The sequence below is a fragment of the Oncorhynchus gorbuscha genome, linkage group LG26 (assembly GCF_021184085.1).
Source record: "Oncorhynchus gorbuscha isolate QuinsamMale2020 ecotype Even-year linkage group LG26, OgorEven_v1.0, whole genome shotgun sequence".
NCBI lineage: Eukaryota > Metazoa > Chordata > Actinopteri > Salmoniformes > Salmonidae > Oncorhynchus > Oncorhynchus gorbuscha.
In genome coordinates, this window is record NC_060198.1 from 12185035 (window position 1) to 12210362 (window position 25328).

A 25328-nucleotide genomic window follows, 5' to 3' on the forward strand; every position below is an offset into this window, starting at 1 on the left:
GTTCTTGAAATGTTCCAGATTGACTGACCTTCATGTCTTAAAGTAATGATGGGCTGTCGTTTCTCTTTGCTCATTTGAGCTGTTCTTGCCATAATATAGACTTTTTTACCAAATAGGGCTATCTTCTGTAAACCACCCCTACCTTGTCACAACACAACTGATTGGCTCAAACGCCTTGATGAAAGAAATTCCACAAATTAACAAGGCACATCTGTTAATGTAAATGCATTCAAGGTGACAACCTTATGAAAGCTGGTTGAGAGAATGCCAAGCGTGTGCAAAGCTGGCAAGGCAAAGGGTGGTTACTTTGAAGAATGTCAAATATAAAATCTATTTTCAATTGTTTAACACTTTTTTGATTACTACATGATTCCATGTGTTATTTCATAGTTTTGATGTCTTCGCTAATATTCGACAATGTAGAAAATAGTAAAAAATAAAAATAAACATTTAAATGAGTAGGTGTCCAACCTTTTGACTGGTACTGTCGATGCTACAATCGTGAGCTGCAGTATTCCATGATTTGGATTAAGAGTCCTCCAGCCCATTTGATATGCCACAACACAGAGATCAGATAAATCCCAAAATTTCCATCACAATGAAGCAAGAGATTCAGTTTAGACAGTTAACCCAATAGAGAACCAGTATCACAATTCCTCGCCACTTGTTTAGTAGGGCTGTTTCGCTTATCAAATTAAACTACATAACATGGAGAAATCTCCCCAGCACTTCGGACTGAAATATTGCCAAGAAGAAATCAAATTGTATAAAGCATAGCGCATATTATAGATTCTGAAATATCAAATTCTGCACACAATGCAGAGAATTACATTATTGATTTAGAAATTACCGGATATATTGACAATATGCATATTCAGAGACAATGACAATGTTTTGGGGACAAAGCATATTTATTGATAGATTATGTATTTTCAGTAGCCAGCAAGTCAAGGAAATGTATATTGTACAGTATAACGCAACTGCAGTGAGTAAATGTAAGATGATGACCCTAAAGTGGTATGATGCATTCATTTCTCTTCAGAGAGTAAAATGTAGGAAGGAGGGAGGGGATGAGGTGAGGGTGGGTCAGAGAGGTAGAATGATAGCTAATGATTGTGCATTTAAGGTTATTCTAGACAGTTCTTTAAATAAACCATGATCTGATGATTGACAGTTTGCATTGTGCTCAGTCAAAGTCTACAGTGAAACAGGAGCAGACTGTCAGAAGTCTTTCATAAACTCTACCATCAAACAGTCTTGAATTTCATGTGGTTTCTTTTTGTCAAACCATCTGTGGGGGTGTAAAGTTGAATTATTACTATCATTTTGTCTGGCTGGTTTCTTCTCAGTTGTCTAGTATACTGTTACAAAACGTGGATGTAGGGCTGGGCAATATGGTCATATCAGATAACAATATTTTCCTAATTTTTTAACGGTATGAAGATATTTCATGTTTTAGAACAACAAAAGCTTTAAAGATGTGTCAGGAGGAGTGCATGATCGTAGCGTGGCAACAAATACATTCTAAGTGGTTTTAAAATGGAGCTCTCTTTTCTGATTGTTTTATACTCTTCAAACTTGATCCCAATTTGTTTTTAGTTGTTGCATTTTTCATACATTTCTGAATTTCCTTCACTAATTTGTTATATTTCCCACAATGTAAAACAATCGTTTTTACTTTGTATGGTTCTGTGAAAAGGTCACTTTTCCTTTCACGGAATCATTATTTTCAATAAACAGGTTTCTGTCAAACCTTTTTATGCGAGTAAAGTACACGCCGGATAAAAAAAAAATTCACGACAGGCTTGATGTCGACAAAAAACAAATAGACAAGGTGGGATCTGTGTGTCTATAAAATTAATTATGCGAGAAATGGTGGTGGAAACGCTTTTATGTGCAAATATTGATATACTAATCATCATATCAAAGTAAACTTTGGTCGAACAATGACGTGTGGTCCTCCCACTAGGCTACAGATGAAATAGGTATTGATGAACTTCACAGAGTGGTGAAAGTGCAAGGTGTTGAGCTTGATGCTCCTTTCTAATAAATATCCAGGGTATTATGGTGACATGTTGATCGATCCTGCAGTTAAACAAATAAAAATTCTTGCTCTTTTGTCCATAATAACCTGGTAATGTAGGTTTAGACACTAGGCTATACCAGCACTGTATCTGTGAGCTGGTGGTTAGAGCGCATGTGCCAATACCAGTGGGGAAATTCACTACATTACGCAAATATTTGTGACAAAACCAGCAGTAGAGTTGAAAATGCATTAGAACCCCATTTAACTTGTAACTATTATTCAGTACAGTACATGGGAATTTAACCACAAAATATATTTTAATGTGCACTACGTCATCACGTGCAACCTTTTACCAACAAGTACATTTGATGGAAACCGATCTATGGTTTGGAAACAAAAATATTCTAAAATCTGTCGCAAATTGGATGGAAATCTAGTTTGTTTAAGACCATATATTTTCAAATGGATTCAATGTATGTACTTTCGCCACAAGGAGCATTATGCCAACTGGCTTATGTGCCTTTTTGTTTTATTGAGAAAAACTTTTTGTGGAAGGCATTACACAGAGCACTGACCCCTCCCCAACATCGTCGTGAATATGTTGAGTTTCCTTGTAGGCCTATTTGGCGTGAAACTGAAGACAGATGTATAGCCTATTGCCTGTGTGTGAGTCTTTCTGGGGCGCAACTTTTACTTAGGACAAGGGGTCATGTCCCCCCACATTCTGAAATTGCATTTTTGCCCACCCCAGTTTTATCATTGCAATGTGACACAAAAAGCGGCAAAGGTGTGCTTTAGGACAGAAGGTCGCCTCCGAGCGGTCGGATAGGCTATTTAGAGTGTTCAGCTGGCTGGATTTAGGACCACACAGATGCCAGAGAGCAGGTTGACAGGCTGTGTGAAGGCTGTGTGAAGGCAAAGCTTCTGGAAGGCTGGCTGGACCAGCACAGGAGAGCTGAGGATAGATCAGTGTGTATGTGTTGCGCTCTTTCAAAGTTGTAAAAGCAAGCAGAGCAAAAATTGGCTACTCTTTAGTTGACTGATGTAGCTTGCTGGCAAGGTAACTGCTGTTTAACTTCATGAAAAAACATAACTGAGCTAGTATTGTAATGTTAGGTAATGTTTCATCCCCTCTTGACTGAGGTAAATTAATAAACTATGCTAGCTAGTAGCTACCAGTCAGGTCAGCTCTAGCCTCTAGTTAACTGTCAGATAGATAGCAATATGATGTGGCTATTATTACTAACAGCTGTTGTTTGTATGGAAATGTTATGTCTTTGTTTTGCCTCTTTTCAGAATTAAATGAACTTTGCTAGCTTTCACCGGTTGATGTACCGTTAGAGAGAGAGAGCTGGCAAAAAGTTAGCTAACATTAGCTATTGTTTTTTGCCTCAATCACACTTGACCTGAATCAAACGATGAAACCACCAACAAAACTATTTAAGATTCCTATTCTGACGCCTTTTCAGTGCTATGTGAGTTTTATTAGACAGTATGGCAATGTAACTGTATTGATCAGTTTCCCTAGCTAATTCCCTACTTTTCACACTGACAGTTATTAACAGCGCTAACGTTACTGACGTCATTGTGCGCAGTAGAGGTCTGCCAGGGACCTATTCTTCATCTCCCTCCCACCCGCACCATGCTGGCTTTCTGTCCGACTCCCACCCGCTACCACAAGAACTGGTCCCAAACCCAACCTAGTCCCGCCGTATGTGACGCAGATCACTTGCCAGTCATGGTCCCCGCAGTTTTATGCCCTTTAGGCAATATCAAATACACAACAATTACGTAGGAAATCGGTTACATGTCCAGAGACTCTCACATGCCCATTATAGTGTGTTACTGGGCTCTATCAACCAATATGATAGATGTAGTTGAAGTGAGCAGAGTTGGACAGACTTGCACTTTCTCTTGAGCTATTTTTATAGCCTAGTGGGAAGATTGACAGACAGAGAAATATGGATGATCAATAGTCTAAGCATCATAATCATACTTATTTAGGAAGTACATTTCTTTGGAAAGGACTGCCCCGTGCTTCTCATCCCATGCATAAGCTATAGCCTACTATTGAATCGAGACCACACGGGCACCTGATCTCACAGGTATGGCTACTGAACTGGAAGCAGCAAACATGATGACAGCGACACCTGCTACGTTTTGCGTAGGCCTATAGGATATATGGCCTACCTTCTAGGACGATTTGCAGGCAGAGACAAAAACAGGTCAATACTTACCGAAAACGAAACGGCGCAACGCTCGCTCGCCATAGTATGATGATTAAATGTGTTGATTGCACTTTCTCACATTGGTTGAGCGCCTTCCACTTCTTTCCAATATCAATATGTATTCAGATACTGTAGTAAACTAGTGTCTAATCATATTTAATTTCATGTTCAATTTAACCGCCACGTGATTCTCTGCGCATGTAGGCAGCCTACTCAACATCAATGAGGCCACACGTACGAGGCGCAGTTGAGCTCTCACGCCCAAATTAGGAGAGGTAGGCTACTGAAGTTGAAGCGTGTGTGAATAACGCGAAAAATATATGTGCTGTTAATACAATAGGTAGGCTACCGCATACAAAGCAGAAAGAGGAACGTTTCCAAATGATCGGTGGGACAAGAAAGGTACAACATTCGCATCCCAAAGTCGTCTGTCTGACCGTGAAAAATGCCAACCGCGCTGCAATGATCTTTGTCGCGACCCGCGGGAATGCAGCCCTCTCGTGCAGTCAGTACACAACACTATGCTCGACATGTCTTAGCAGGATCAGATGGTGACAGGGGTCCCAAAATGGTCAGACAAGACGATTTTGCAGTATATTAACAATATCAGTGAATGATACAAAGTTCCATCTTGAATTGAAGGGTAGACCTTCAGTAGCTACAAGACAGCATTTAAGATTAAAGCAACAGTCCGGGAATAATGGTCAACTTCAACTATTGAACCATTATATTATCTAAGAATAGATAAATGTACACCAAGGTAATTCTTTGTCATCCCTCATTTTCTAGGAGGATCAGATGGTGACAGGGATCTCAGCAGGCAGCCAGGGAAGACCAGTCTGAAGCAGGCTAGGTGAATTTCTACAGATACAACCCTTTATTCTCTCTATGCAGCACTGGACAAGCCAGATGCTATTATAAGGCAGTCTGACAACCCTCCAAAGTTGTCCAAAATGTATCAAGGGTTGGAGGCATTTTCCAATGACACAACACATGACCTGGTAGAAGCTATTGATGATATGAACATGACTGGGCATTCATCATCTCAGACGTACATGACTACAGTTTGAGACCATTCATAGAATGTACTATATGCCAGTGAAACTGAATTACATGCACTCAGAAATGTTATTCCTTTGCTGGAGATCTGAAAATATGTCCCCTTTTGTGTTTTACATGTATTCAGACCCCTTGAATATTTCCACATTGTTACGTTAGTCTTATTCTAATGGATTAAATAGTGTTTTCCCCTTAACCAATCTATACACAATACCGCATAATGACAAAGCAAAAACAGGATGGTAGATATTTTTGTAAATATACACTGCTCAAAAAAATAAAGGGAACACTAAAATAACACATCCTAGATCTGAATTAATGAAATATTCTTAAATACTTTTTTCTTTACCTAGTTGAATGTGCTGACAAAAAATCACAAAAATGATTAATGGAAAATCAAATTTATCAACCCATGGAGGTCTGGATTTGGAGTGACACTCAAAATTAAAGTGGGAAACCACACTACAGGCTGATCCAACTTTGATGTAATGTCCTTAAAACAAGTCAAAATGAGGCTCAGTAGTGTGTGTGGCCTCCACGTGCCTGTATGACCTCCCTACAACGCCTGGGCATGCTCCTGATGAGGTGGCGGATGGTCTCCTCCCAGACCTGGACTAAAGCATCCTCCAACTCCTGGACAGTCTGTGGTGCAGCGTGGCGTTGGTGGATGGAGGGAGACATGATGTCCCAGATGTGCTCAATTTGATTCAGGTCTGGGGAACGGGCGGGCCAGTCCATAGCATCAATGCCTTCCTCTTGCAGGAACTGCTGACACACTCCAGCCACATGAGGTCTAGCATTGTCTTGCATTAGGAGGAACCCAGGGCCAACCGCACCAGCATATGGTCTCACAAGGGGTCTGAGGATCTCATCTCGGTACCTAATGGCAGTCAGGCTACCTCTGGCAATCACATGGAGGGCTGTGCGGCCCCCCAAAGAAATGCCACCCCACACCATGACTGACCCACCGCCAAACCGGTCATGCTGGAGGATGTTGCAGGTAGCAGAACGTTCTCCACGGCGTCTCCAGACTGTCACATGTGCTCAGTGTGAACCTGCTTTCATTTGTGAAGAGCACATTGCGCCAGTGGCAAATTTGCCAATCTTGGTGTTCTCTGGCAAATGCCAAACGTCCTGCGCGGTGTTGGGCTTGTAAGCACAACCCTCACCTGTGGACGTCGGGCCCTCATACCACCCTCATGGAGTCTGTTTCTGACCGTTTGAGCAGACACATGCACATTTGTGGCCTACTGGAGGTCATTTTGTAGGGCTCTGGCAGTGCTCCTCCTGCTCCTCCTTGCACAAAGGCGGAGGTAGCGATCCTGCTGCTGGTTTGTTGCCCTTCTACGGCCTCCTCCACGTCTCCTGATGTACTGGCCTGTCTCCTGGTAGCGACTCCATGCTCTGGACACTACGCTGACAGACACAGCAAACCTTTTTGCCACAGCTCGCATTGATGTCCCATCCTGGATGAGCTGCACGACCTGAGCCACTTGTGTGGGTTGTAGACTCCGTCTCATGCTACCACTAGAGTGAAAGCACCGCCAGCATTCAAAAGTGACCAAAACATCAGCCAGGAAGCATAGGAACTGAGAAGTGGTCTGTGGTTGCCACCTGCAGAACCACTCCTTTATTGGGGGTGTCTTGCTAAATGCCTATAATTTCCACCTGTTGTCTATTCCATTTGCACAACAGCATGTGACATTTATTGTCAATCAGTGTTGCTTACTAAGTGGACAGTTAGATTTCACAGAAGTGTGATTGACTTGGAGATACATCGTGTTGTTTAAGTGTTCCCTTTATTTTTTGAGCAGTGTATATATACAAAAAAAATGAAATATGACATTTACATAGGTATTCAGACCCTTTACTCAGTCCTTTGTTGAAGCACCTTTGGCAATGAGTACAGCCTCGTGTCTTCTTGGGTATGACACTACAAGCTTGGCACACCTGTATTTGGAGAGGTTCTCCCATTCTTCTCTGCAGATCCTCTCAAGCTCTGTCAGGTTGGATGGGGAGCGTTGCTGCACAGGTATTTTCAGGTCTCTCCAGAGAGGTTCGAGCTCTGGCTTGGGCCACTCAAAGTGTCTCAAAGCCACTCCTGTGTTGTCTTGGCTGTGTGCTTAGGGTAATTTTCCTGTTGGAAGGTGAACCTTCGCCCCAGTCTGAGGTCCTGAGTTCTCTGGAGGAGGTTTGTCAAGAATCGCTCCGTTCATCTTTCCCTCGATCCTGATCCCTTTCCCTGAAAAACATCCCCACAGCATGATGCTGCCACCACCATGCTTCACCGTAGGGATGGTGCCAGGTTTCCTCCAGACGTGATGCTTGGCATTCAGGCCAGAGAATCTTGTCTCTCATGGTCTGAGAGTTTTTAGGTGCCTTTTGGCAAACTCCAAGCGGGCTGTCATGTGCCTTTACTGTGGAGTGGCTTCCATCTGGCCACCCTACCATAAAGGCCTGATTGCTGGAGTGCTGCAGAGATGGGAGAACAATCCAGAAGGACAACCATCTCCACAGAGGAACTTTGGAGCTCTGTCAGAATGACCACCGGGTTCTTGGTCACCTCCCTGACAAAGGCCCTTCTCCCCCATTTGCTCAGTTTGGCCAGGCGCCCAGCTCTAGGAAGACTCATTGTGATTCTAAACGACTTAGATTTAAGATGGAAGCCACTGTGTTCTTGGGGACCGTCAATGCTCCGCGACACAATCCTGTCTCGGGGCTCTACGGACAATTCCTTCACCCGCATGGCTTGGTTTTTGCTTTTGCACGCACTGTCAACTGTGGGACTATAGGTAGACAGGTGTGTGCCTCTCCAAATCATGCCCCAACAATTTACCACAGGTGGACTCCAATCAAGTTGTAGAAACATCAAGGCTGATATATGGAAACAGGATGCACTTGAGCTCAATTTAAAGTCTAATAGCAAAAGGGTCTGAAAACATTTGTAAATAAGTTTTTTTTTATTTTTATAAATTAGCAAACATTTCTAAAAACCTGTTTTCGCATCGTCATTATGGGGTATTGTGTGTAGATTGATGAGGAAAACATCTTATTTAATACCTTTTAGAATAAAGCTGCAATGTAACAAAATGTGGAAAAAGTCAAGGGGTCTGAATACTTTCTGAATGCACTGTGTGGTCTTGTGGAGGCTGGCCGAATTCTGGCAAAGAGTATGTTCTTTTATCTCAGCATGTCGACAGATTCTCCCTTCTCCCCGTTTTGTTTGCTTGGAAATGTTTATACTTGAGACTTATCAGAAGAAACTGTAACCAAGCATTTATAGGGACTAAGAAATGCATTGCCATTAATTGGAAGGTTGGTTATCCTCCCACAATGTCAAGTTATGCATCACTAGATTTCATTTATTACCAGATTAAGGGCATACTAAAAAACGTTTACAGGGTCTGGATGGCTTTAATGGAATACAGTACGACTAAAGGAGTCTATACTGAAAACATGCCCACGTCAGGGGATATACCCATTTAGGCAATGTCCTTGGCCTAACACACCCGAAACCAATCCCGAAAGTTTCACTAACATCCTCAAATTTAGTGGGGTGTGTTTTTTGTGTGTTCTTTCCCTTGGGAATCAAAATAAACAAAAAGGTATGATTGTGTTGGGAGAGAGTTGAGTAAGGCGGCTCTGGCTGGTCTGGCTGAAATTTGATATAGCGGATTTTGATATAGCACACTTAATAAAAACAATCAAAAGTCTTTGTATTTTATTCACGAGTTGCTCTTTTGTTAGGCTATTGGTTGAAGGTGCAACACAATATTTATTACTGAATCACCTTAGATTTAGTTCAGTCTTATTAATCACTAACATATTTAATAATGATCTCTTACCTAGCGTGGCGACTGAGGGCATTTTTGCTTATTTTTTGTTCTAAATAGAGACTGCAAATTGGATTGTGTAAAATGCAGGAAATTAGCTTTAGGTGTCCCCCAGACAAGTCCCCCCCGAGGAATAATTATAATAATGAATAATAAGCACAAACTAAAGAATGCTATTATAGTATTTTATTAACTTAAGATTCTCACCAAGACATGCAGACAGTCCAAACAGACAGAGTACAGTAGACTATACATTAGACAAGAAGAATAATTGGCTACTTAAGAGAATGAATGCAAATGTATGCTGTTAATGGACAATAACTAGGCACAATCTATCAACTATCCAGATCGGAATAAATGTGTTGGATGGATGGCTTTGATTGTCCAGCAATCTAATTGCAAATCGTTCATTTGCTAATAATACAAATATTCTGCTTTAAAAGATCTTGCACTGCTACCCTCAGCATTCATTATTCTTGGAGGTCAGAACAAGCAACAGGGAAGTCACCAGAGATTCATAACCAGGGGCTCAGCCCTGAAAACCAAGGACAGACAAGGTACCGGCAAATCATGGTATTTGTGGGTGAGACAAATGAGTGAATGAATACACAGCTAGTAAGCCTGCAATACGAGGAGGAAAGTCTAGTCCACCAACTTTCCAGGGGCACTCACTTATCCAAGAATGTGGTGGTGTCCCTGACAAGCAATGGAAACCGAATTTATCCTCTTCGTTCTTCCCAAAAATATCCTGGCGCATGAAGGCTACATCTACAGACGGAAATGACACCGCAAATAAGTCCTTCTGGAAGTGCATCGAATATAATGTTTTCGAATGCTGAGGTCGCATAATGCTCACTGACGGGGTTATAGTGGATACGCAGTTTTTTCAGCGCCCGGAACATCAACTAGAGGAGTTCAGGAAATACTATCAAGGCAACATGGGTTGGGGAAAAGGTTGGACACATTAGAAGAAAGCCAATGTTTCCCATGGGTATGTCTTAATAATGGCTTTATTATCATGAATTATTTGTGTGTGAGTTGAGTATGGAACAGGTTTTGCGTGTGTGTGTTCTTACCGATCCAGCACTCCAGTCTGGCGCAGGGTGACGTCTTGACCACGTCAGGAGGGTCCACGCCCACGTTGAGACACAACACCAGGGCCACACTCACTGTCTTCATCTGGAGAGACAGAGAGAGCAAGACAGAAGTGAATACACATGCTTCCCAATACACACTTTGTTTATATGAGATATAATCCCAATAAATACTCTGTATATAAGTGTGAAGAGAGACCCTGTTTATTTACATTATTTGGGTGAAGGACGTTAATATTTCACAGTTCATAGAGGGGCTCGGACTCGAGTCCACACACACACTAAATGGCTCTGAGGCAGGCATCTGACAACGTCAGCCTCTAGATTATCCTTCATATTAATATCAGATGTGCATCTCTTCCTTTCAAGACGATTCAATACGTATCTGGGGGGAGGCAATGTAGCCTACGTTTTTTTTGTTCTCCCACTTTGGTACTGAAATCAGAATCACCCGCTAATGAACCTTCCTCGGGTAGTTTACTTTTATTCCGGTAAAACATCATTTTCAACAGCGCATAGATAATAACCTAGTAAATGACATAGGTTGTCACTCAACTAACAGCGTAATATCACACAAGCCGTTTTAGCATTTGAATGCCGAAGGTGCCGTGCGGATGTGCAAGATCAGGCACAGGCAGCCTACCAGGCGAAGCTGGGCACGGTGCTCAGTTTGACTAGGCTACTGACATTTTGCCTGGGGTTGTTCGGCATGCAAAATGACTCCGTTGCAAGCTGAGTTCCACACTGAAGGAGAGCACACATCAGTGATGTGTTTGGCCTTTATTTGTACCCACACACACACAAGCTCCCCGCAGGCGCCTGACACGCCAAAACGTCAGCCCCCTGTTTGTCCTTCAAATATCAAGAAATAGTGCTCCTGCGTTTATTTGTATTTTTCATTCCTTGAGGTGTCCTGGGGTGAGATTGATTTTTTGGACAGCCATACACACTATTTTGACCTTGCCCTCTGGCATGGCTCCATTGGCAGGTGTGTCTAGTTGGCATAGTGACTTTGCAATTCTGAACCACAGTGCTGCCGACCTGATCTGGAGAGTGAAGCGCCATGTTGTCCAAAAACAAGACTGAGGCTGGATCCAACACTATGCCAAGCACTAGACTATAGAGAACACACCAAACGGCTTCTGCTTGAAGAGCGAAGAACTTCAACTTCTCTTTGAAGTCTGTAGACTGTCACGACTCCCGAAACGAGTCACGATTCAGTGCTTTCTGTAATAAAAATAGATATTTTAAAATGTAGAAAACATTCTTTGTTTTTAACAGTCACGACTCCGTATATAAACCTTGCCCAGATATCGTATATGATACAGCGGAAAGAAAGATCACATTTACTGGTGATTGATTTGTCTCCCAAGGACTTTCCAAGAAAGGTCTATTGAAGTGCATTTAATTGAATGTTCGCCTGGATAACTGAAGTTAATGGAACTCTGCAGCTGACGAACAGAAAGGCCGAAGCTCATTGCAGGGTATTGAATTAAATATGTGCCTGATCTATGGTGGTTAGCAGAGTTCTGTAGCTACTGCTCCTACCAGGTAGTTTACTGTAGTGTAGACTGGTCTGATAGAGAAGAGGCCCAGGGGGACAGGAAACAGGGTCAGGTAAACATGTTGCACCTGAACACAGACTGATCCACTGGGGCACATATGGACATACACAGACAGAGAACGAGAGGCTAGAACAGAGAGGGCAGTCAAACCCTGCACTGATTTTTACTTGAGGAGCTACTAACCTTGTGTTACTAGCTGGGTGCATGTTTTCTCAACGCCTGAGTAATAGTCAATGAGCAAGCTGACGTCAGTGACCACATTCCTATGCGCAGAGTATTCTGAATAATAGCCCAATCCCAATTATTATTTCAGGATAAGCTGTTTTACATGCAGCTTTGACATTCCACTCATGAGAATCCCTGTACCCATGAATAAAAATAATATTCCTAATTGCCCCCGGGACATCAGTTCTTTTTTTTTGACAGGGGATACAGGATAATTTTTTAAATTATTATTAAAGTGAAGACTCATTTAGATATTTTTCTGCTTATAATTTCTGACATTAGGTCGGTTATTTGTTAGTCAACTCGTCTATAATTACAAAGCTTCTCTTTGTCATTACTTGATGCTCTAGAATACTAAATAAAGTTCTTTCATTTCTGCTTCTCTCAAGGAGCGAAGACGTTTAGGGACCAGGGAGATTTTCCATGCAAATTTTCCCAATGACATCACCCAGTAAGATTTATTTTTTAAATAGGTCTATACATTTTTTTTTTTAAGGCAAATTTAAGGTTCTGAATGAAAGGTGAAAAGACAGATTTTCTGGAGATTTTGGTCATTCAGCAGACGCTCTTATCCAGATCGACTGACAGTCAGTGCATTCAACTAAGGTAGATAAACAACATATCAGTCAGTAAGAATAAATATATTTCTGTAACAGTTACTGAGAATGTTGTTGAAGTGGTCTGTTGGTTTGACTCCTTGAACATCGCTGCCAATTTAAAAGCTTTTGAAAAATGAACAGAAGTGCATGGGACAGATGGGAGCAATAATACATATTATGTTGCAATCAGTTGGCGCCTCTTTCCTTTATTAAACAGATTTCAAATGTATTAGTGTGACAGAATGCTTAATACATTGAGAATGTATGTGCAGTTCAAATTTGGGTATAGAATGAGTCACCAAAAAAATACATATTTTCAACAAATGTAAATGTAAATGCATATTTTCAACTTTCATTCAGACCCAAAAATGTACCTGATTTCAACATCAGGAAAATATGTCATTTCGTCCCTACGGAAAGTTCTATGACCAAATTTCAACTGCACGTACTATCAATGAAGCAAGCATTAGATCAAAATGTTAAAAATCACTGAAGATAGTATCAACCAAGATTTTTTTTCACGGTCGGACACACACACACACACACACACACACAAAGCAGAGACGGAAGTAGAGGTCAAGATACAGGAGACAACAAAAGACGCAGGTAGGTCTCAGATGAAACTCAAAAGCGCAGGAGGAGCTTGCGGAGTGTGCAAAGCTGAGAGGGGGAAAGAGCCTCGTGGCATTTCATTTCCCACAACGTTGTGGTGCCAACTCTAATCAAACCCATAGGAGTGTAGATGGGAATCCACGTCTCTGTCCCATAGGATCCCTCACCAAGAGGCTTTACTTTCACTACACTAACCTCAGGTAGACATGACCGCTTTCTTATACATTGACCCCAGGGAGGGATAAGTCAGTTGGGATGTGCCCTTTAAAGATACTATAGCTGAAATGACAACACGCCTGGAGGAGTTTTCAGCCCTGCGTCAAAGAATCTACAAAAGCTGCATCCCATTGAGCTCTGATCAAAACCAGTGTACTATATAGGGAATAGGGTGCCATTTCTGACACACCCAGTCTACAGAGTGCAGGTTTTAAAGCAATCCCTGGAAAACAGTAAATGTGCTGAATTTCTGGGGGGAGATGGCAAATATCTTCTTTCCTATTTTTACACACAATAGTTATGGCCACAATTGAGAAGGAGTGCACTAACTGCAATGAACTTGAAAACAACCGTCAGCATTTGTGACTGCAATTATTCTTCCAGTGTCTTTGTGTTGTTTGGTCAAACTGAAGATGGCATAGCTACCCACAAAAGCACCAACACTGTTTACAGTCAAGCACCAAAAGCGGGTCCTGGCTTTCAAACTGTTTACCCACACCCAGTCACGCACCACCCACCAACCCACACACAAATCAACTGTAGATCAGTTTTAAAGGAGAGGCACATTCATGCCAGACGTTCGGTCCTGACTTGGTGCTGTTCAGCACCATACTACTTCACCAGCAACATTACTGCAGCCTGGCACGGGAAACTAAAGTGATTACCATCACAATAAAATAACCCTAATGAAATTATTTGTTTCCCAACATCATATGTGAGAGACTAAAACGACAAATTAGCATCAAAAGAAATATGATAATTGAGACACATGGGGAGGTAGAATTTAGATTTTGGATTCATAATAGGCTAATGTGACATTTAGGTTTGACAGCAGCCAGATGTTGGCTCCCATTCATTGAATCCCATTCATTTCTCACGTCGGTGGAGAAGTCCATTGTCTCCCTACTTATAGCATACATTCCAACAGGAGACATACGTGCAGCACCCCTATGGGCCCTGGTCAAAAGTAGTTCACTATACCGGACATTTAGCATTTTGATTTCACCTTTATTTAACCTGGGTAGGCCAGTTGAGAACAAGTTCTCATTTACAACTGCGACCTGGCCAAGATAAAGCAAAGCAGTGTGGCACAAACACAGTTACACATGGAATAAACAGACATACAGTCAATATAGAGTGTGTGCAAATGAGGTAGGATAAGGGATGTAGTAAGGCAATAAATAGACCATATTGGCAAAATTATTTCAGTATGGCAAATTAAACACTGGAGTGATAGATGTGCAGAAGATGAGTGTGCAAGTAGAGATACTGGGGTGCAAAGGAGCAAAATAAATAACAGTATGGGGATGAGGAAGTTGGATGAGCTATTTACAGATGGGCCATCTACAGGTGCAGTGATCTATGGAGCTGCTCTGACAGCTGGTGCGGGAGATATGAGTCTCCAACTTCAGTGATTTTTGCAATTCGTTCCAGTCATTGGCAGCAGAGATCTGGAAGGAAAGGCGGCCAAAGGAGGTGTTGGCTTTGGGGGTGACCAGTGAAATATACCTGCTGGAGTGCGTGCTATGGATGGGTGCTGCTATGGTAACCAGTGAGCTGAGATAAGGTGGGGCTTTACCTAGCAAAGACATAGATGACCTGGAGCCAGTGGGTTTGGCGACAAATATGAAGCGAGGGCCAGACGACGAGAGAATACAGGTTGCAGTGGTGGGTAGTATATGGGGCTTTCGTGACAAAACGGACAACACTGTGATATACTGCATCCAATTTGCTGTGGAGAGTGTTGGAGGCTATTTTGTAAATGACATCGCCAAAGTCAAGGATCAGTAGGATAGTCAGTTTTACGAGGGTATGTTTGGCAGCATGAGTGAAGGATGCTTTGTTGCGAAATAGGAAGCCAATCCTAGATTTAATTTTGGATTAGAGATGCTTAATGGGAGTCTGGAAGGAGAGTTTACAGTCTAACCAGACACCCAGGTATTTGTAGCTGTCCACATATTCTAAGTCAGAACTGTCCAGAGTAGTGATGTTGGACGGGCGGGCAGGTGCAGGTGCAGGCAGCGACCGGTTGAAGAGCATGCATTTAGTTTTACTTGCACTGAAGAGCAGTTGGAGGCCACGGAAGGAGAGTTGTATGGCATTGAAGCTCGTCTGGAGATTAGTTAACACAGTGTCCAAATAAGGACCAGAAGTATACAGAATGGTGTTGTCTGCGTAGAGGTGCCATTTGGGACAAAACAAAGATGCTTGCCTTGTGCAGAGTAACATGCTTGGCTTGAGACAGGTTCTTTAATATTTTGCGGCGGTTTTTAGCCACCGAAATAATGAAATGACTATTGGATTTGGGTAAGCTCATTTAGTAGCAGAGGGCTACAAGCCAGCACAGAAACCACAAACGAAGAGAATCTGGCCTAGAATCTATACGTGTTGTAGCAAGCTCAGTACTAAAAAGCGTGGAGCTTTAATTCACTTGAAGCTGTTCTGTGTTTAAAATATAGAAGATGGTCATTGAACAGGAGAGGAGGAGAAAAGGGAAAGACAAAGGGAATGAAGAGGTGGAGGCTAAGTCTTGCCCCCCGGGGGAGAGGCTCTGATCCTCCATAACAACGGACTTCTTTTGAAGAGGGTGGCCCTCCTTGATTGTTAACATTAATCTGAAGGAAAGCCTAAACAAAATGACATTTTAATATATGTCTCCTGGACCTCATGGATTTCTAATAATCCCACAAATCCTGTTCGGAGCAGCGCAGTGGGGGAAGAGAGCGATAACAGGGGAGTAGGGTGAAAGCTGTTGCGGACTTCGGTTCAATCTGTTTTTTTGGACTTGTTCACAATGCTCACTATCATACAGGTGAATGGCACTGGTACTTAACTATATTTGGCTATCCATGACCGATGGAAAACACAGAAACTTCCAGACAGATTCCAAGGGTTTGTGACAATGTACATGTATTAGAGTGAGACTGTGCCCTAATGTGTGTCCTGCTGGCAATAAAGTGAGTGGCCCAAGCTGATGCAACAATCCCCAAGGCCTTCCAGCCTACTAGGCCTTGCCCTGGCACTGGGGAGATCAATGCTCCCTCTGTTTAAAAAGCCTTAAATTTATAGCAGGACTAGCAAATTGAATAGTCACTGGCCATTGATCCGTATGGGCCGAGGTGCTGGATCGGAGGGAGGGAGGGAATGGCAGAGAGGGGGAGTTACCAAACTCAATTACCAGTTTAAAGACGACACACACACACCGGTCTCCAACAACACACACACACACACACACACACACACACAATAGTGTTCCTCAAAGGCCACAGCGACTGCTGATTTCAATAGAGTTGCTATAGAGGTAACGTCGTCGTCAAAACGTAAGAAATAGGACAACAACAAATACAGGGTAGGAATTACATCCAACTGCTCATCCCTGCATTCATGTGTCCTTTCGATACAGATCAGACCATATTCACGTCAAAGTCTGGATCAGACTGCTATTCAGCCTGGATTTACTGCTCTCCTGAAGAAGATACACTGGTTATCATGGAGATTATATAGTCATTTTGCATAGCGAACCAAGATCTTTTTGCAGGATGAAAACAATGGCAAAGATGGAGGAAGCTAGCCCAGCAGAAAGCCAATAACTGCAATTTGTGGGCTTGATATTGCAGCGTTCTTTTGAGGATGTGTGGAAATCATTGTTGGAAAGCCAGTACTTTAGAGTATGCGGAGGTGGTTGGTTCATTGAAGCACTAAAGTGCTCAACTGCATTGATTTCAAATGACTAGCTCTGATTGACAGAACCCTGACATCCTAACCCTCACCCTGATATCCGCTATACGACCTGGTTTACTCTATCTAGCCTCTCTCTCTCTCTCTCTCTCCCTCACTCCAGTGAGCCACTGCTCATCCACGAACAGCTCACTCTATAGTCCCAGTTCAGGCCGGGGGGTGAGCGAGCCATAAACATCTAATAAGGAACCGTTGGGGTTCTCCTCAATGAGTCAGGTCTACTAACAGTGTACTTTGGGGTTAGGGTTGGTTTGTCACACTGCGCCATGTCATTGAACCTGAATGTCATTCAGTGTTATAATGGATCCTTTCAGAGGACTCTATCCCAACCTCTATCCCTGACATGGACATCAAAAGGACAGAGGCAAACCCATGACTATTTTGGGTACCATAAATAACATAGCTATCCCATAAAGCCCAGTAGCACTAACACACAACGGCAGCATTAAACAAGCACAAAACGGAGCCAAAGTTTGTAGCATTCGGAGCAACAACTCGCCGACCATGATAGGCCTGCAGAAACTATCCTGCATCGGAATCATTCACACACTTGCACTATACTAGCAGGTGTACACACACACAAGCCGCTTTGCTTCATGTGCTCACCACCCACATCGACATGGTCACAACTCAATTACAGACATCTCCACAGGGACCGGACTCCACCTTGACCAATGGGCCTTGTAATTGGGCAGCCTGCCACCTCTCATCCTGAGATAGCCCAACATTATCTATAGTGTAATAGCTAGCTGGCCATGATTCTGCCGATTTTCCACGATGCAGCACATAGTTTATGGGCCACTTGATAACCCCTTCACAAGCCACTCCTCTCAACAGCTTCAATTCTTTAGATACAAAACCAAAAGGGGCACTAGTACCACCCTTATCATTATCCATCACTGTCAATCTACAGTACCCTCCTGAATTATTGGCACCCTAGGTAAATATGAACAAAAATGGCTCTGAAAAAAATGTCATTGTTGATTATCAGCTTAATCTTACAGAAAATATCATATGAATCTAAGCTTTGAGTTAACATTGTTCAAAGAAAAATCTAAAATAAAGAATTATTTTATTCAAAAACATGCGTGTCAGTTATTGGCACCCCTAGTAATTCTTAGAAACAAAATCAAGTTTATGTATATTCCAATTAAGATTTTCCTTTTTAAAAAGTTAATGTGAGTCATCCATGACTTCCTGGTTCACTGGGGTACAAGGTGACACACATGCTAAACTCCCTTAGTCATCCATCAACATCAGAATGTCCAAAGATGACAAAAATTAAATTAAAAAGGTTGTTGACGTTCACAAAATCAGGCAATGGCTATAAAAAGACAGCTACACACGTGAAAATACTCATCTCCACTATTAGGGCAATAATTAATAAATGTTTAACAACTGGAGCTGTGATGAACCTGCCTGGAAGAGGACGCAAGTGTTGTGACGTTGGTACCATTAATGCAATGACGATTTTTTAAATAAAATAATTACATACCACGTTCAAGTATTACTTGATTAATCATAACAATTAATTAAGTAGTAATCTGGGACACCACAGGAAAAGTTTATTTAACGAGTTAACGTTTCCCAAATTAACTCTAAAGATGTCAATATGTCGTTATACCAGTCATCCATTAAACATCATTACCTCAGTCTCATTCTGAACACCGTAATATCCTATAAATCAGCACAAACCCTACTCTCCATGATGAATCAGCAACACAAATTGGCTTAATTATTTATTTATTAACTAACTAATCACACAGAATGACAAACACAGGATAGATTATTCATTGGTTACTAACATGATGCAATGAAGTCCCTAGTGGACTAACCCGATATGATGGCTTGTTACAATGAAAGGGGGTGGGGAACGTAAGAGCGGGACGAGAGCCAAAGGAATTCAACTATCGTACATACAGTGGAATAATACGCTCATCGTAAATGGATATTTAGCAACCTAACAAGCGCTCATTTGGATATATAAATGCAAAGTACATATTTACGCTTGTAGGTCTGTCGTCTCGCTCTGTTGAAATCACTCGATCAGTCTGTGGCGAGTAGTTCATCAGAAAGTCTCTGGTTGTGTAAGTCTCTGGTGGTCCACCAGAAGTTGCCATGTCCTTTGTAGTTGTAGTAGGTTTGTCTCGGAGTGTCTGTTAGAACGAAAGTTCCAGAGGTGTACCACGCGGTGTTCAGCGGGCCTTATCAGTCTCTCTGTTTAGAATAGATACCCTAGAGGTACCTATAGCGGTGAGAGGAAATTGTTATTTGTCTCACATCTTCGCTCAAGTTTCCTAGGCTAACAGTGCATAAAGAGCTGCAGACAATGTTCCTGTGTGGTGTTTGAGAGAGTTTCAGAGTTTCTAACCATTTTGTACCTTTCAGCTCACAAAGGCGGTCCCGATGGTCTTTAGTTTTAAACTATTTCTCAGCCGTGTAGCCACCGCTTCACACCGTCTGTAGTCTAACCATATCAACGTGTCAGATAACTGGGATGTTTGTAGAGTTACCGTTATTTGGTTATACTGCCCTTAATGACACAACAAATGATCTGACATAATTGTTCTTTAAGTCCCTCCCGACCAAATCCAACATTCTTGGTGTTGAAAATGTCCAACCGTTTTATGTTGTTACAGTACTGCAAAGTCCCTCTCTGTGGTAACAAAGGGATTTTTAACTTCCATTTCTGCAGAGTGGGAGGGGTGGGCCTTATCTGGCTCACCCAAGAGGGAAAGTCATGACAAGTGTATTTTGTCCCCACGCACAGTGAGAAGGATGGCTCAAGGGGATTTTTTTGTTGCCCAAGGACCACAGTTGGAGAATTTCAAAAGTTGGTTACATCAAGTCTCCAAAGCTACAAGTGAAACACCACCTCCATGCCAACAAGTTATTTGGAAGGGCTGCCAGAAAAAAGCCTCCTCTGTCACCAAACCACAAACGTAAGCCCCTGGAATTTGCTAAATGTCATTGGAACCAGGTTCTATGGTCTAATGAAAATACAATGGAGCTTTTTGTCAATAAACACCAGAGGTGGGTTTGATGTAAGAAAGAGTCGTGCAGAAAATAACCTAATCCCCAGTGTGAAGTTTGCTGGTGGATCTGTGATGATGAGGCACTGTTTAACTTTCAAAGACCCTGGGAACCTTGTTAGGATACATGGCATCATGGACTCCAAGTACCAGGAGATTTTAGTCCAAAACCTGTCTGCCTCTACCAGGAGGCTAAAACTGGGTCGTCATTGGATCTTCCAGCAGGACAACGATCCAAAGCATACCCCCAAATCCAAAGGAAAATTGTTCACTGACCATTGACCTAAACCCAATTCAAAACCTCTTGGGTGAGCTGAAGAGTCCACAAGCAAGGACCAAGGACTCTGAAGGATCTAGAGAGTTTCTCTATGGAAGAATGGTCTCAAATCCTTTCCTGTGTGTTCTCCCACCTCATCAAACATTATAGGAGACGACTCAGAACAGTTATCTTTGAAAAGGGACAACGTACTAAACACAGGATTGCCAATAATTGTGACATGCATGTTTTTGAATAAAATAAGTATTTCTTGCTGACAAATTCTTTTTATTTTGAGTTAAAATTGTTAAAGGTTAGATTGATATATTTTGAGTCAGACCAAGCAGAAACAATTATATTTTGTTCACAGCATATTTTGTTCATACTTACATAGGGTGCCAATAATTCAGGAGGGCACTGTAAATCACCCTGTAGTAAATAACAGTAGGCCAGGGACCATTAAGTCGATTCACCCACAGGCCGATTTTTTCTTTTTCTTGAGCGGATGGTCAGGGGGCTGGAACATAATTTGTAGACAGCATATTGACCGTAAGCCCAAAGATATTTGAATAAAACAAAATCAAACCTTGCTTACATTTGCATACGATCACATATTATGTGTGGGAATACTTTAGAACAGATTTTTGTTTTTAAATGTAGTCTAATGTCCAACAATAAAAAAGTATATTTAAAAAATGTCAATCACCCATAGGGGAGACGCCAGTTGGGGAAACCTGCCGTAGGCCATACACAATCAAAAGGGGCACAGAAATCTAATTAATTGAAGCCAAACAACGTATTCCTTGTAGAGAACATAAACTAGCCTGAATTATTTAGGCATATTTTCTAGCTGTGTTAGAGAAAGAACGTCCCTTTGTCTTACCCCAGGAATGTCTCCTGTTTTGGAATGAATATATGAATGAATGTTTTATGGTTACAAAATAATTCTGCGCCTGAAGCACAGTGTAGAAGCCTAATTCTGTCATATTAGCGTGTATTAATGTCATTTGGGTGAATGTCTAGCCAATAAGGATACTAAATCAGCCGGCGTACCATATGGCAATGTGACACTTGGCATTATTGACGGCATAGCTATCCATAACAGAATCTATGAAACAATCAGGTATCGAATACTACCGGAATCTAACAGCACCTTTCATATAAGCCCTGGCAGGTGTAATAGAAACACAGAAATCCCACTGTCACCATTTACTAGAGAAAGCATTGAAATTCCACTGCAAAAGCACCTAGGATTGGCCTAAAGCAGAGTAATAATGAATTCCTACATATTGGGAACAATACAGACGAAGGCTAACCTTAACTAGGTTTAATGTGGAAGTCTCGCTGCAGAACAAATTGTGGTCTTTTCTAAAGCAGTAGACCCCGATGATAATGTTATATCAAGATGTTTCTGCCATACAGAGTGCAAGACAGTCGGGAAAAGATTTTTGATGTACCAATTCCATGGCACAGGGTGTATGAGTTGATATATAAAACAATGTAAGTTTCAAGAATGTGTGCCTTTCAGCTAAAAAGATTGTACAGAATTCTTGCCACCGGCAAAATGTTGAATATTTAAGGCATACAATTATCGTAGCTCTGTAGATTTTGTTGTGAGGATACTGAATCAATAGACCATCAAGTAGCCTGTTTCTAGTCTCAGGTTCAGGAATGGATGAAAAAGCATAACATTCATCTAAAATTGACCCTAGAAATAGCATTGTTGGGAGATCTGGAGAGACCTGGTCAGTCGATTACTAATATACTCTTAGTAAAAGCATTTTATCATCTTCAACTCACAATCTGCGGATTCTATTCGATTAGATCGATTCAAATTGTATGTTAAACATCACAGCATAGTTGAAAGATGGGCGCCGACAGAGATGGTCGCCTCGCTTCAGGTCCTTAGAACACTATGCAGTTATTTGTTTTCCTTATGTATTACTTTATGTATTATTTCTTACATTGTTAGCCCAGAAATTCTCAAGTGTTATTACATACAGCTGGGAAGAAACTTTTGGATACAAAAGCGATGTCAACTTACCAACATTACAACCAGGAATACGACTTTCCAGAAGCGGATCCTTTGCTCGGACCACCACCCTGGACATGGGATCTTATCCCAGAGGCCGATCCAAAACAACGCGGTTGCCGCGGGAGAGGCAGAAGGAGCGGCCTACTGGTCAGACTCAGAAGGCAAGCACACCATCCGCCGCTTCCGAGCATATTATTTGCCAATGTCCAATCTCTAGATAACAAGGTGGACGAAATTAGGGCACAAATTGCCTTCCAGAGAGACATCAGAGATTGTAAAATTCTCTGTTTAACAGAAACATGGCTCACTCGGGATATGTTGTCAGAGTCGGTACAGCCACCCGGTTTCTTTATGCATCGCGCCGACAGAAACAAACATCTCTCTGGTAAAAAGAAGGGCGAGGGTGTATGCCTTATGATTAACGACTCATGGTGTAATCACAACAACATACAGGAACTCAAGTCCTTCTGTTCACCTGACCTAGAATTCCTTACAATCAAATGCCGACCACATTATCTTCCAAGAGAATTATCTTCGATTATAGTCACAGCCGTGGATATCCCCCCCAAGCAGATACCTCGACGGCCCTGAAAGAACTTCACTGGACTCTATGTAAACTGGAAACCATACACCCTGAGGCTGCATTTATTCTAGATGGGGAGTTTACAAAGCAAACCTGAGAACAAGACTCCTTAAATTATATCAGCATATCGAATGCGCGACACGAGCTGCTAGCATTCTGGATCATTGCTTCTCTAACTTCCGCGATGCATACAAAACCCTCCCCCGCCCTCCCTTCGGCAAATCTGACCACGACACCATTCTGTTGCTCCCAGCTTATAGACAGACACCACAAACAGGAAACGCCAGTGAGCAGGTCTATACAACCCTGGTCTGATCAATCGGATTCCATGCATCAAGATTGCTTCGATCACGTGGACTGGGATATGTTCCGGATAGCCTCAAACAACAACATTGATGTATACACTGACTCGGTGAGTGAGCGCTTGTAATCATGGCAAGGTGACTGGAAACATGACCGAATACAAACAGTGCAGCTATTCCCTCTTGCAAGGCAATCAAACAAGCGTCAGTATAGAGAAAGTCGTCGCAATTCAACAGCTCACACACGAGACATGCGTGGCAGGGTCTACAGTCAATCAAGGATACAAAAACGAAAACCAGCCCCGTCTTGCTGTCAGACAAATTAAACTTCTTTGCTCGCATTGAGGACAACACAGTGCCACTGACACGGCCCGCTACCAAAGCCTGTGGGCTCTCCTCTGTAGCCAACGTGAGTAAAACCTTTAAATGTGTTAACCCTCGCAAGGCTGCCGGCCCAGACGGCATCCCTAGCCGCGTCCTTAGAGCATGCGCAGACCAGTTGGCTGGTGTGTTTACGGACATATTCAACCAATCCCTATCACAGTCTGCTGTCCCCACATGCTTCAAGATGGCCACCATTGTTCCTGTTTCCAAGAAAGCTAAGGCAAATGAACTAAATAACTATCGCCCCGTTGTACTCACTTCTGTCATCATGAAGTGCTTTGAGACTATTCAACACCCAATACAATTCGCTTACCGCCCCAATAGGTCCACTGACGATGCAATCGCCATCACACTGCCCTGTACCATCTGGACAAGAGGAATACCTATGTAAGAATGCTGTTCATTGACTACAGCTCAGCATTCAACACCATAGTACCCTCCAAACTCATCAAACTGGAGGCCTTGGGTCTCAACCCCGCCCTGTGCAACTCGGTCCTGGACTTTGACGGGCCGCCCCCAGGTGGTGAAAGCAGGAAACAACATCTCCACCTCGCTGATCTTCAACACTGGGGCCCCACAAGGGTGTGCTCACAGCACTCTCCCATACCTCCTGTTCACCCATGACTGCGTGGCCATGCACACTTCAAACTCAATCATCGAGTTTGCAGACGACACTACAGTGGTAGGCCTGATTACCAACAACGACGAGACGGCCTACAGGGAGGAGGTGAGGGCTCTCGGAGTGTGGTGTCCAGAGAATAACCTCACACTCAACGTCAACAAAACAAAGGAGATGATCGTGGACTTCAGGAAAAAGGAGAGGGAGCACCCGCCCATCCGACAGTAGTGGAGAAGGTGGAAAGCTTCAAGTTCCTCTGTGCGCACATCACGGACAAACTGACAAACTGAAATCGTCCACCCACACAGAGTGGTGAAGGTGCAACCACAGGTCTCTCCAGAGGGTGGTGCGGTCTGCCAATGCATCACGGGGGCAAACTACCTGCCCTCCAGGACACCTACAGCACCCGATGTCACAGGAAGGCCAAAAATATTTTTTAAAACAACAACCACCCAAGACACTACCATCCAGAAGGCAAGGTCAGTACAGGTGCATCAAAGCTAAGACCGAGAGAGTGAAAAACAGCTATCTCAAGGCCATCAGACTGCTAAACAGCGATCACTAACAGAGAGGCTGCTGCCAACATACAGACTCATATCTCTGGCCACTTTAATATATGGACTTAATAAAGGTATCACTAGTCACTTTAAATAACGTCACTTGAATAATATTTACATATCCTACATTACTCATCCCATATGTATATACTGTATTCTATACCATCTACTGCATCTTGCCTATGCCACACATCCATTGCTCATCCATATATTTATATGTACATATTCTTATTCATCCCTTTACATGCGTGTATAAGGTAGTTGTGAATTTGTAAGATTACTTGTTAGATATTACTGCATGGTCGGAACTAGTACAAGCACTTCGCTACACTCACATTAACATCTGATAACAATGTGTATGTGAC

General features: G+C 42.5%; 1 protein-coding gene across 1 annotated transcript in view; it reads right to left on the reverse strand.

The window, feature by feature from the left end:
- Positions 1–25328, reverse strand: part of LOC124015084 (regulatory-associated protein of mTOR-like) — a 201669-nt gene that overhangs the window by 171742 nt on the left and 4599 nt on the right. The window contains 1 exon segment of the mRNA XM_046330023.1: positions 10223–10325. Within this exon segment, the coding sequence (XP_046185979.1) occupies positions 10223–10325 (103 nt within the window).